The sequence below is a fragment of the Symphalangus syndactylus genome, chromosome 14 (genome assembly GCF_028878055.3).
Source record: "Symphalangus syndactylus isolate Jambi chromosome 14, NHGRI_mSymSyn1-v2.1_pri, whole genome shotgun sequence".
In the NCBI taxonomy this organism is placed as follows: domain Eukaryota; kingdom Metazoa; phylum Chordata; class Mammalia; order Primates; family Hylobatidae; genus Symphalangus; species Symphalangus syndactylus.
In genome coordinates this window covers 82,648,336-82,661,966 of record NC_072436.2, presented here as the reverse complement: position 1 = coordinate 82,661,966, position 13,631 = coordinate 82,648,336, and the positions used below count along the sequence as shown (strand labels likewise).

General features: G+C 35.4%; 2 protein-coding genes across 21 annotated transcripts in view; one reads left to right on the top strand and one right to left on the bottom strand.

Moving 5' to 3' along the window:
• Window positions 1-1,067, top strand: part of VRK2 (VRK serine/threonine kinase 2) — a 116,475-nt gene extending 115,408 nt beyond the window's left edge. For 7 of the 9 annotated variants that reach the window (XM_055243355.2, XM_055243356.2, XM_055243351.2 and 4 more), the window contains one exon: window positions 544-1,067. In XM_055243355.2, coding sequence (XP_055099330.1) covers window positions 544-888 — 345 coding nt within the window. In that variant the 3' untranslated portion in view covers window positions 889-1,067. The remainder of the gene's footprint in view (window positions 1-543) is intronic. The other 2 variants (XM_055243357.2, XM_055243358.2) reach the window with 2 other exon arrangements.
• The window catches only part of FANCL (FA complementation group L), a 78,120-nt gene continuing 64,932 nt past the window's right edge, over window positions 444-13,631 (bottom strand). For 7 of the 12 annotated variants that reach the window (XM_055243360.2, XM_055243362.2, XM_055243363.2 and 4 more), the window contains 7 exons: window positions 6,893-7,043; window positions 4,633-4,716; window positions 4,228-4,273; window positions 4,065-4,146; window positions 2,713-2,829; window positions 1,291-1,362; window positions 444-996 (listed from right to left, as the gene is read on the bottom strand). In XM_055243360.2, coding sequence (XP_055099335.1) covers window positions 961-996; window positions 1,291-1,362; window positions 2,713-2,829; window positions 4,065-4,146; window positions 4,228-4,273; window positions 4,633-4,716; window positions 6,893-7,043 — 588 coding nt within the window. In that variant the 3' untranslated portion in view covers window positions 444-960. Of the gene's footprint in view, window positions 1,363-2,712; window positions 2,830-4,064; window positions 4,147-4,227; window positions 4,274-4,632; window positions 4,717-6,892; window positions 7,044-13,631 lie in introns of all 12 variants that reach the window. The other 5 variants (XM_055243361.2, XM_055243359.2, XM_063616861.1 and 2 more) reach the window with 1 other exon arrangement.

The following is a 13,631-nucleotide window of genomic DNA, read 5'->3' as shown; positions in this document are numbered from 1 at the left end:
TTAATTTGTTTTATATTAATATCTACTCGGTCTATACTGGTTAGTCTGTGTAGCTTTCCAAGAGACATAACACTATACCCCTGAGGCAGTTTTCTTTGGCTGTGTACAGCCTCATCCTTTACCTACTGTACAGTGGACATCACTTTATGGAAACAAAAGGTAAAGAATCACATTAATGACCAAAATATTTCTAATTATGGCTATCTTACCCCCTTAAGATTAAGCCCAATTTTTTTGGTTTTGCCAGGAAAATTCAGTTTTCATATTCTATCCTATTTTTAGATTATAAATTATTTAAGAGATGGCCTACTCATGTGGTTTAAAAGAACCACTCAAATTATATCCAGATTTTCTTGTTGGATGTTTATAAACTCTTAAAAAGTGTAAATCTTTTAAGATCTTTACCTAAAAATTACTTCTCAGGAAAAATAACATGCAAAAACTTGATTTGTGTAACATTTTATTTAGCATTCTTATACATTACACAAAATAAATACTTGGATAACTCACATCTAACAAACTATATATGTATTTTTTCCATAGGAAAGCACTAGGAGAAGACAGAAATATCAAGAGTCTCAAGAACTTTTGAATGAAGTAAACAATTTCCCACAAAAAATCAGCTATAGACAACTCCCAAACTCATTTTATGAACCTCATCAAGATTTTACCAGTCCAGATATATTCAAGAAGTCAAGATCTCCACCTTGGTATAAATACACTTCCACAGTCAGCACGGGGATCACAGACTTAGAAAGTTCAACTGGACTTTGGCCTACAATTTCCCAGTTTACTCTTAGTGAAGAGACAAAGGCAGATGTTTATTATTATCGCATCATCATACCTGTCCTTTTGCTGTTAGTATGTCTTGCTTTATATTTTCTCTGAAGATATCAAAATTCCTTTTGATAATTTTTTAAGTAAGTTTCCAGCTCTTCACCGAAATGTTATATTCTTATTTCAGTGTTTCCTTCCAGACATTTTTAAGGTAATTGGCTTTAAAAAGAGAACATATTTTAACAAAGTTTGTGGACACTCTAAAAAATAAAATTGCTTTGTACTAGAAATAGTGTCATAGTACAGTTTGGAAAACACTTCTGAAGTTTCAGATCACCTAGGAAATCTAGAAAAGGAGTTTAATGTTTTTGATCAGAGAATTTGAAAAATAAAAATACAGAGAATGAGTTTCAAAAGTTTTAGATAAGCTGATATACTATATAGATCTATCTTCTAGAACATATTACTGAAAGCTAGGCACATTTTATGAGATGTGATTAACAATTTGCTTACCTTACTACAATATGGACATTCACCAAATATGATGTTAAAACTCTGTCTACTAGTTTGTAGTCCTCTCAGCCACTGCAAATTTTAAAAGATAAAGGAGAAGCGTCAGCATGATTACAAATTACAGATACTCCAAATGGCGTTCCCTTTGTTTTTAAGTGCATTATGTTTTTATTCCAGAAGACTTAGCTTAATTTTGTTTGTTTTGCAAGAGTGAGGGATGTATTTCCTGAGCCAATAGCAGACTATTAATATGTTGAATAACAAAGGAAATCAACATGGAATTGAAGGCCTAAACCACTGGTTTATAACCAGATTATGGGCCCCTTTAAGAATCTGATAAGAATTATGCATTTTCTTTATCCCCAGAGTAGACATACATAAAAATAATGCATACAAGTTCCTGGCGTTCATAGACTTTCCCTAAATCCGTTAATCACAAATTAACAACTCCTGCTGTTAAAGATACTATAGGCTCTTGAAAACTTCCCTCTTAGTTCTGGTCTTAATCACTAACAGTGGGTTAATTTTCAACCCATTAATTATAAGCATGAGCTAGTGAATTTTTAAAAATTAAATGAATATTCATAATTACAAAAGAAAGCACATGTTCCCTTAGAGTATTTCTGTAATTTGACCTGGTATTTCATGATTTTATATAAGGTAAATACATGTCTCTGCCTAAGTTCTCCATTGGCAAAGTACAGATGGCACCAACTGCTACCTCTAATCACAAAAGTAAAGATGTGATATTAAGGAAGACTGAAACCAAAGGCAACATACAATTGCAAGGTGTTCTGTATATAGTTGCACACAGTTTATCATGTATCAACTAGGCCCAAAGGTGAAGCCAAGAACTAAAGACAGGAATGAAAGTAGACATCACAGTAATTAATTAGTAAATAAAGTGGCACTGCCTGAGTGCTGTGAGATACTCAGATCACAAAAGGCATTCTTCTCAACATGAAAAGTAGTATTACTGGATATATTCTATTCTTAAATGCAGCCTGAAAAGTAATAGGTACTACATAGTACTAATTTCATTTTCACTTTATTGCTGCCACTTTCAGCCACCTCCACCTTGGGTAAATCTATGAAGTTTACATTGTGGTAACAAGGAATTTATAGAAAGATTCCAATGTACCATCAATTTAATTTGTTGTGTGTCAGTAAGCTAGTCCATGGATATATTCTGGATAGATTTTCTCCCTTCTTGGGTACTTCAGAACATTTCTCCACTCATGAGTAACTGTGATGAAGAAATGAAGCACATAAGCATCTGTAATAAACTGGTAAAAGGAGTTAATGGCAAAAGAGAGGATCACTATTGACTAAACAGATTTTAGATTCTGTGTATTTCAAACCAAGAATACTTCCTATGTTGTGTTAGCTGAAAAAAGTCTTGACAATATTTTTATTTTTTACCTCATATAAGCATATTTGATGGAAAGGTTGTCCACACTGGGAATTATCACACACTTGATCAGGAGTGGTACCATCAAGTTGATAAGCGTAACAAATTCCACAATCCATAGTAAAATCCTTCAAAAGAAAAATATTTATAAAAAGCATATGTGTCTCACTAACTTATTCGTTGTACATATTTGGGGAGGGTATGTGTGATATTTTGATACATGTATACAATGTTTAATGATCACATCAGGATAATTAAGATACTCATCACCTCAACATTTACCTTTTATGTTGGGAACATTACAATTCTCCTAACTACTTTAGAATATGAAAGCATCTATGTGTTTAAAACACAAGGTAAGATCAGGAAGAATGTTTTATAAATATAGTTTTTATAAAGGTGACTATATTGCTGTATTACAGGAAATATAATTACATTACTATTTAGCACCTAGCAAAAGCTATTGTAGAGTGTTTCCTTTTTCACTCAAATATACACAGCTAGGCTAAAAAAGAGATTCCATTTTTGGTTGGCAAGATGTTTGGGCATCAGTAATTTTCCCATATCATACATTGTTATAATGTCCCTGATAGTATTTAAAGAAAGGAATTGATATTAGCTAGTGATTACTAAACAGCACAATTCTGTAACTAAAGGAAAAAGAAACTCACTACCATCCAGTAGTCTACAACCTTAGCAGCCTTGTCAAAAATCAATTCTAAGTTTATTATTTTTGCAATACAGTGGTATCTATTCAATTTTGAGAAACTATAACTGCTTCACAAACACTTATATCAAGCTAATCAGTACTTCAGCCATCCATAAACAGACTGTGTAGAAAAGCCAAACATCTCATTAACTACTTTGGAGTTTTCCCCTTATTTTTAATAAATGTCTGTCATTAATGACTTCACTACTGAAGACCATGAAAAAAGTATATAGTTGACCCTTGAACGACATGGGTTTGAACTGCACAGGTCTGCTTATACACAGATTTTTTTTTTTAACCAAATGCAGATCAAAAATACAGTACTGACAAGATGCAGAACCTGTGTTTATGTGAAATCTCTGTATACAGAGGGCCGACTTTTTCTATATATGGGTCCCGCAGAGTAACTGTGGAACTTTAATGTCTGTGGATTTTTGTATCCGTGGGCAGCCCTGAAATCAATCCCCCTGTTCCAAGAGACAACTGTACTTAACAACCAATCAAAGGTAAACAAGTTTTTTGATGCAGTTCAGAAGTCTGTGTTATAATATTTTTCTAATTCCGTCCTTTTTCAGCCTCATTTTTCACTGAGAGAAGCATTTAAACTTCATTATGCAATACTGTCTGGAATATCAAAGCACTGATAAAACTTACAGATTTTTCCAGGATAGCACGAGCTGGAAAATCAATTTCTAAAACATCTTTCAAATTTTGTAACACACTGTTTTCTGGATCCCTGAAAGCATGGGGAAAAAAATTATGCTGTGAACTTTGTAAAATCACCAAAAAGTAAAAATTATATTGCCAAGGTACCTACCACAAATGTATGTTCCTGCTCAGCTTAATTCCCAGGGGTTTTACCACTTCAGATTAAAAAAAAAAAAAGTTTAATAATTGCATGCCCTACTCTTGGTTTGTAAAGCCACATTTGATACAGAATGTTTCTTAACTACTTGATTAGAAAATCAAAATTATATGTATTATGTTAAAAAACAAAATTATACAGTTCAGAATGCTGAGACATTTTCATTTAAAATAACTATCATTATTGCGGTGAACCGAGATCGTGCCATTACACTACATACTGGGCAACGAGCAAAACTCCATCTCAGACAAAAAATAAAAACTACCATTAATATACTAATATTGTCTAATAATTTAACAATGGTAGGCAAGGATTTTATGACTCTATTAAAAAACGTTTAAATCTCAGATGTCATACCATGGTCAGCTCCAAGAAAGAAGCACTCAGGAAGCATAGTAGGATGCCTGGGGTCTACCTCTATATTTATGGAAACATTATTCCCTAGAATGAAACAAGATTAAATCTTTTAGAAGTAGAACAGCTCATCAAACAAGCCAATAAAAAATAAAGAGGTGTTGGTCTGGCTACCTGTTTCACTGTATACCCATGGAAAGATTAACCAAATGTTTTGTAGTTTTATGTAATGGTAAATATAATTGAACCAAAAGAAGTAATTTTGATACGATTATCATTGAAGGGATCTGATCTTAAATTTCAGCCAGTCAACAAATTGATATATTTAATTAGATTGCAATTCTGGTCAACTGTATTAAAATTTAAATAAAAATGTTCTGTGGAGTGATAAAGGTCTTTAATATCAAAATTATCACAAGTCATATGTTTAAGAAATAATTATCTAAATTATTTTTCATGGCTTTCCTGAAAAAGTTTACATTTCATAGATCTATCGCCAAATGTAAAAAGACCAACAATACAGTAAATGGTAAAAACAAACATTAAAGATTCAAGTTTTATAAAAATTTATAAAAACATTTTCTGAATTATTTTGCTGCATGTGAAACTTTCCCTTATAATTTAACAAAAGATTTCATTCACATTGGCAATTGTTCATTAATAACCAAAACAATAAGTAACCTAATTTCGTAAGACCTAGGAAAATTGGCACTAGGTTCTTTTATGCATTTTAACTGTACTGGACTACAGCATAAGTTTCAGAAATTTTACTTCTATTTTTTGAAGGTACATAGTGTAACTGCTTAAGATCAATTTGGATTTCATTTTCATGGTAAAAATGTCTTGATAAATTCCATACACTGTAGAATAAGCCTTTCACTAAGGCTGACATCAACATAAATGCAGTTATTGTACATCTGGCAAAAAGAGGTCATTAATAGAAAAAAATGACTAGCCATTCAATGAGACAAATAAAAATACAAAAAGTTATAATTTCATTTGGTAACACATTATTTACTATGAACACAAATTTCTTACTAGCCCTCAACACTGTCATCTGGTAATGGCTCCAGACAGTACTTTCACTTAATATGGGCATATTAACTAACTTTTCCATTCACTCGTTCAAAACTTGGTCTTAAGAAAGTAAATCATGCCTAGAGGAGAAAAAAGAAGCTAAAAAGTAAATAGGGAATGAATTTAAAACTAGGCTATGTATGCTGGATGAGAAATATAATAAGTACATTTAATCATAATCTGATAATTATTTTAATGGGGCCACGAAAATAATGAATTACTACATTTCTTTGAAGAAAATATTTTCATTCTTAGTATCTACTTGTTCACAAATATTAAACACAGTTAGACTTTTTGAAACCAGGAAAGTAACAATACTATTTGTAGAACTGCTGTACAACTATAGTTTCTTCTCATAATACCATGTATGTCACATTCTCCCCCCAGATAATCTATATTATACCTAGGTATAAAGTATAAAAATTGCTAACTTGGATGTGATTCACATCAGAATTTCAAAATACCCTTGAACAACATATCTATTTAGGAAAAAAGAAAGAAATGGGTATCTTAAAACTAGCTATGGTATTTAATGTGAGCTTATAGTTTAAAATCTTGAGAAAGGCTGAACTCTAAAAGTGACTGTTTTGCTTGCTTATAATGAAAATACATAACCATTTTATAGTCAAGAGAACATCATTACATTGCACAGGTATTTATGATTATACCATATCTCACTCATAAATTTCATGTACCTGTAGTGAAGAAAATACTTAAAACTATAAATTCTTTCTCTGTGCTTTCTGTTTACTCTTCAGTGGCATGGTCTACTACAAGTTCTTTTCCTCTAACAGAAAATATTCCCAGATCTGAGCACACTAATCTTAGAAGATTGTAAGTTTCACAAATGAAGACTTCATTATTCTAACACTTTTTTTCTTGTTCTAAGTAATGTAAATTTTGAATTACCTGTTCCACGATTCCTGTGCTAATTAGCAGCTAATTAAACTCTACTTCTGAATGTTACCTCCATTGGATCATCACCTTTTATAATGAAACACCTCAGTACTTCTCCTTTTCACCTAAAATATTTACATTTAAACGTGTAGCCAAAAAAAAAGTTACTAGAAAATTTTAATAGTTGACTTCATATAAGAAGTCTGAGTCCAACTGTCATTGTTAGATTTATTTTCATAATACAAAATAAAACACCTAAAAACAAACCCTCAATCCTCTTTGTCCCTACCTAATGCAATTCTGCGTGCTGTTGCACTCCGTGGAGGTTTTTCTGGCTCAAGTACCCAGGTCTTCTCATCGATTTCATCCATAACATCCCAGAATGCCTTTAGTGATTCTACTGCTGCCAAAAACTGACTATAAATGCTTATTAAGGAGCTCTGTGAAAAAATGAAAGTTGAATAAGTTATATGGTACTCTACCAATAGCAGATAATCTTTTAGTTAAAATACACTCAATTTAGAAATTTTAAGCTCTGTTTCATTTTAGCTACAAAGGAGACTCCAGTAAACAGCAGTCAACTCTCCCTGCTTCACATCTCTTCCTACAGCGTTAACAGGATTCTTTCTTACTGACAGTAGACTATACACCTGAGAAGGAATGGTTTTTTTAAAAATCGTAATTATTTTTTATAATGCTTGATATACTACATGTATGCAATAGTAATGAGTACTACAAGGTGTATGTACACACAACTTTAATAAATATTAATGTATATGATATAGCTAACATTGGACCTATACAAAATGTCTATACGATTTTAGTATGAAAATCTTAATTTCATGTTTGCTGCAGCAATCAAGTTAAATGCAGTGCTATTTGTAATTTAGTGAGATTACCTTTAAATATTATTAAAAACTTTGGAGACCTAATTAGGCAGAGTATGAAAAGGTTTTACACATTTTTAAAGAATTAAAACAAGGTACAAACGATGTTTTTCCACATTTAACTTTTAGCCAATTCTGAATTCAGCATTTCATATATTAATCCTTTATAGGAATTAGCTTAAATGTAGTTTCACTAAATAATAAGTAATGCCATCACTGACTTTAAAAATCAATTTTTAAACAAAGGAGTTTCTCATAAAACAATGTGGTATGCTTAAAAGATACAACTGCTTACTAAATACTTTTGATACAAAATCAAAACAGTTTAATAAGAATTAAGGGTTTATTGTTTCAAGTAAGCAAAATGTAAAGTCAGATACTACAAATGTTTTCAATCTGAAATAACTGGCCACACCAATAATTTAAGAATATGATACACCCTAAGATGAAAAGAAACTAGCCACTTCCTTAAACATGTATTTTATACCTAATACTTAAGGAAAACCCATCCCATTTTGTCACTTCAGTCAAGGTTTACACATGGATGAATTCATGGCTCAGTTCCACTGAGCTGGATTCAACTCTTCTAACCTTCACATATTTTTTTAAAAAGTGGGCCAGGTGCAGTGGCTCATGCCTGTAATCCCAGCACTCTGGGAGGCTGAGGTGGGCAGATCACGAGGTCAAGAGATAGAGACCATCCTGGCCAATAAGGTGAAACCTTGTCTCTTCTAAAAATACAAAAATTAGCTGGGCGTGGTGGCACGCACCTATAGTCCCAGCTACTTGGGAGACAGAGGCAGGAGAATCACTTGAACCCAGGAGGCAGAGGTTGCAGTGGGCCGAGATCGCGCCACTGCATTTCAGCCTGGTGACAGAGCTAGACTCCGTCTCAAAAAGAAAAAAAAAGGTGTGAAGTAGGAATTAGAGCCTAATATCTGAAAAATAACCTTTGAGGATATTGACGGTATAATGTCTGTTCTTTTCTGGTATACTTTACTCACCTATAAGTTTAGATGACAGAATCCAGAAATCAGAAAATTAAACTCCCAAGAAGCTAGTTTTAAAATCAGTACAATAGTGTATCTCTGTCTCTCCTTTCTCTGTCTGTTTCTACATGTGTATTTAAAATCCGTAATCACCTATTCCTTTGTACACCAAAGACAAGTTTAACTCCCCTGCCAAAAAAAGAGTTATAAAATATTTTCACAGTGGCATCTTTTATTTGAAGTTTTTTCCAATGGCATTGTCCATTTCTCTTATGCACAACTGCAAATAAAATCCTAATTGCATTTTGAACAGAAAAATGTATTTTTAACAAGAAAATAGCCAAAAATAAAACATCCCTGGAACTAGAAGTTACTTGGTAATTACAGAAAAAGTGAATTTTAAACCCTAAAAGCCATTATATGATTTTACTAGCTAGCCATTTGAGGTAGATACATTAAACATTATTTTTACATTCCAGATGGGGAAAAGAAAGACCAAAAATGTGACAAGTTGGACACAGAAACACATCTCTTAGCAATTTCAATGAACTTAGGGGGTAGACATCAAAACTATTATATCAGTAAGCTATGCGATTAATAGATTTTTCTCCAACTGCTTATTTTGTCCATTAAATCACTAAAAACCCTTATTTTGAATTTTTTCCCCAAATTGAAAAAAATACATTATTTCTAAATATTACCAATGGAATTAAATACTTTATATACAGCACCAGAAATGCCAAGGAATAATATGGCCAAAATTAAAATCAAAGTTCAGTAAGTATTATGCAGAGAGATGAGTTCTCTAAAAAATATTTTTAAAAATAAAAATAGCTGACATTCTTGGTGGCTGGCAAGATGGCCGAATAGGAACAGCTGCGGTCTGCAGCTCCCAGCAAGATCAAGGCAGAAGGCAGGTGATTTCTGCATTTCCAACCAAGGTACCCGGCTCATCTCACTGGGACTGGTTAGACAGTGGGTACAGCCCACGGAGGGCGAGCCAAAGCAGCGTGGGGTATTGCCTCACTCAGGAAGCGCAAGGGGTTGGGGAGCTCCCTCCCCTAGCCAAGGGAAGCCATGAGGGACTGTGCCATGAGGAATGGTGCACTCTGGCCCAGATACGCTTTTCCCATGGTCTTCACAACCCGCAGATCAGGAGATTCCCTCCGGTGCCTGTGCCACCAGGGCCCTGGGTTTCAAGCACAAAACTGGGTGGTCGTTTGGGCAGACATTGAGCTAGCTACAGGAGTTTTTTTTTTAATACCCCAGTGGCGCCTGGAACACCAGCAAGATAAAACTATTCACTCCCCTAGAAAGGGGGCTGATGCCAGGGCGCCAAGTGGTCTATCTCAGTAGATCCCACCCCAAGAAGCCCAGCAAGCTAAGATCCACTGGCTTGAAATTCTCGCTGCCAACACAGCAGTCTGAAGTAGACCTGGGACACCCAAGCTTGGTGGGGGAAGGAACATCCACCATTACTGAGGCTTGAGCACATGGTTTACCCCTCACAGTGTAAACAATGCCACCAGGAAGCTTGAACTGGGCAGAGCTCACCGCAGCTCAGCAAAGCCTCTGTAGCCAGACTGCCTCACCAGATTCCTCCTCTCTGGGCAGGGCACCTCTGAAAGAATGGCAGCAGCCAAAGTCAGGGGCTTATAGATAAAACTCCCATCTCCCTGGGACAGAGCACCTGGGGAAAGGGGCGGCTGTGGGCACAGCTTCAGTAGACTTAAATGTTCCTGCCTGCTGGCTCTGAAAAGAGCAGCGGATCTCCCAGCACAGCACTCGAGCTCTGCTAAGGGACAGACTGTCTCCTCAAGCAGGGGTCAAAAGACAACTCATACAGGAGAGCTCCGGCTGGCATCTGGAGGATGCCCCTCTGGGACGAAGCTTCCAGAGAAAGGAACAGGCAGCAATCTTCACTGTTCTGCAGCCTCCACTGGTGATACCCAGGCAAACAAGGTCTGGAGTGGACCTCCAGCAAACTCCAGCAGACCTGCAGCAGAGGGGTCTATTAGAAAACTAACAAACAGAAAGCAATAGCATCAACATCAACAAAAAGGACATCCACACCAAAACTCCATATGAAGGTCAACAATATCAAAGACCAAACGTAGATAAATCCACGAAGATGAGGAAAAACCGGCACAAAAAGGAGGAAAATTCCAAAAACCAGAACGCCTCTTCTCCAACGGATCACAACTCCTCGCCAGCAAGGGAACAAAACTGGACAGAGAATGACTTTGACGAACTGACAGAAGTAGGCTTCAGAAAGTAGGTAATAACAAACTCCTCTGAGCTAAAGGAGCATGTTCTAACCCAATGCAAGGAAGCTAAGAACCTTGAAAAAAGTTAGAGGAATTGCTAACTAAAATAACCAGGTTAGAGAAGAACATAAATGACCTGATGGAGCTGAAAAACACAGCACAAGAACTTCGTGAAGCATACACAAGTATCAATTGCCAAATCAATCAAGCAGAAGAAAGGATATCAGAGATTTAAGATCAACTTAATGAAACAGAGTGTGAAGACGAGATTAGAGAAAAAAGAATGAGAAGGAATGAACAAAGCCTCCAAGAAATATGGGACTATGTGAAAAGACCAAACCTATGTTTGATTGGTGTGCCTAAAAGTGATGGGGAGAGTGGAACCAAGTTGAAAAACACTCTTCAGGATGTTACCCAGGAGAGCTTCCCCAACATTCCAATTCAGGAAATACAGAGAACACCACAAAGATACTCCTCCAGAACAGCAACCATAAGACACATAATGGTCAGATTCATCAAGGTTGAAATGAAGGAAAAAATGTTAAGGGCAGCCAGAGAGAAAGGTTGGGTTACCCACCAAGGGAAGCCCATCAGACTAACAGCAGATCTCTCTGCAGAAACCCTACAAGCCAGAAGAGAGTGGGGGCCAATATTTAACATTCTTAAAGAAAAGAATTTTCAACCCAGAATTTCATATCCAGCCAAACTAACCTTCAGGAGTGAAGGAGAAATAAAATCCTTTACAGACAAGCAAATCCTGACAGATTTTGTCACCACCAGCCCTGCCTTACAAGAGCTCCTGAAGGACGCGCAAAATATGCAAAGGAAAAACCAGTACCACCCACTGCAAAAACACACGAAAACGTAAAGACCATCGACACTATGAAGAAACTGCATCAACTAACAGACAAAATAATCAGCTAGCATCATAATGACAGGATCAAATTTACACATAAATGTAAATGAGCTAAATCCCCCAATTAAAAGACACAGACTAGCAAATTGGATAAACAATGAAGACCCACTGCTATGCTGTATTCAGGAGATCCATCTCACATGCAAAGAAACACACAGGTTCAAAATAAAGGGATGGAGGAGTATTTACCAAACAAATGGAAAGCAAAAAAAAAAAAAAAAAAAAAATGGTTTGCAATACTAGTATCTGATAAAACAGACTTTACACCAACAAAGATCAAAAGAGACAAAGAAGGGCATTACATAATGGTAAAGGGATCAATGCAACAAGGAGAGCTAACGATCCTAAATGCATATGCATCCAATACAGGAGCACCCAGATTCATAAAGCAAGTTCTTAGAGACCTACGAAGAGACTTAACATTCCCACACAGTAATAGTGGGAGACTTTAACACCCCCACTGTCAATATTAGACAGATCAACGAGACAGAAAATTAACAAGGATATTCATGAGTTGAACTCAGCTCTGGATCAAGCAGATCTAACAGACATCTACACAACTCTCCACCCCAAATCAACAAAATATACATTCCTCTCAGCACCACATCGCACTTATTTTAAAACTGATCACAAAATTTTTTTTTTTTTTTTTTTTATTATACTTTAGGGTTTTAGGGTACATGTGCACAATGTGCAGGTTTGTTACATATGTAACTGATCACAAAATTTGACGTAAAACTCTCTTCAGCAAATGCAAAAGAATGGAATTCAATAAAATCTCTCAAACTACAGTGCAATCAAATTAGAACTCAGGATTAAGAAACTCACTTAAAACCGCACAACTACATAGAAACTCAACAACCTTCTCCTGAATGACTACTGGGTAAATAACAAAATTAAGGCAGAAATAAATAAATTCTTTGAAACTTAAGTTACTGAGAACAAAGACACAATGTACCAGAATCTCTGGGACACAGCCAAAGCAGTGTTTAAAGGGAAATTTATAACAAAATGCCCACAGGAGAAAGCAGAAAAGAACTAAAATTGACACCCTAACATCACAATTAAAAGAACTAGAGAAGCAAGAGCAAACCAATTCAAAAGCTAGCAGAAGACAAGAAGTAACTAAGATCAGAGCAGAACTGAAAGAGATAGAGACACGAAAAACCCTTCAAAAAAAATCAATGAATCCAGGAGTTGGTTTTTTGAAAAGATTAACAAAATAGACTGCTAGCCAGACTAATGAAGAAGAAAAGAGAGAAGAATCAAATAGACACAATAAAAAAATGATAAAGGGGATATCGCCACTGATCCTACAGAAATACAAACTACTATCACAGAATACTATAAACACCTCTACACAAACAAACTAGAAAATCTAGAAGAAATGGATAAATTCCTGGACACGTACACCCTCCCAAGACTAAATCAGGAAGAAGTCAAATCCCTAAATAGATCGATAACAATTTCTGAAATTGAGGCAGTATTTAATAGCCTACTAACCAAAAAAAGCCCAGGACCAGACAGATTCACAGCCAAATTCTACCAGAGGTACAAAGAGGAGCTGATACCATTCCTTCTGAAACTATTTCAAACAGAAAAAGGACTTCTCCCTAACTCATTTTATGAGGACTGCATCATCCTGACACCAAAACCTGGAGGAGGCACAACAAAAAAAGAAAATTTCTGGCTCCCTGAACATCAATGCGAAAATCCTCAATAAAATAATGGCAAACCTAATCTAGCAGCACATCAAAAAGCTTATCTACCACGATCAAGTTGGCTTCATCCCTGGGATTCAAGGCTGGTTCAACATAAGCAAATCAATAAACGTAACCCATCACACAAACAGAACCAAAGACAAAAACCACATGATTATCTCAATAGATGCAGAAAAGGCCTTCAATAAAATTCAACACCCCTTCATGATAAAAACTCTCAATATATAAGGTGTTGATGGAACGTATCT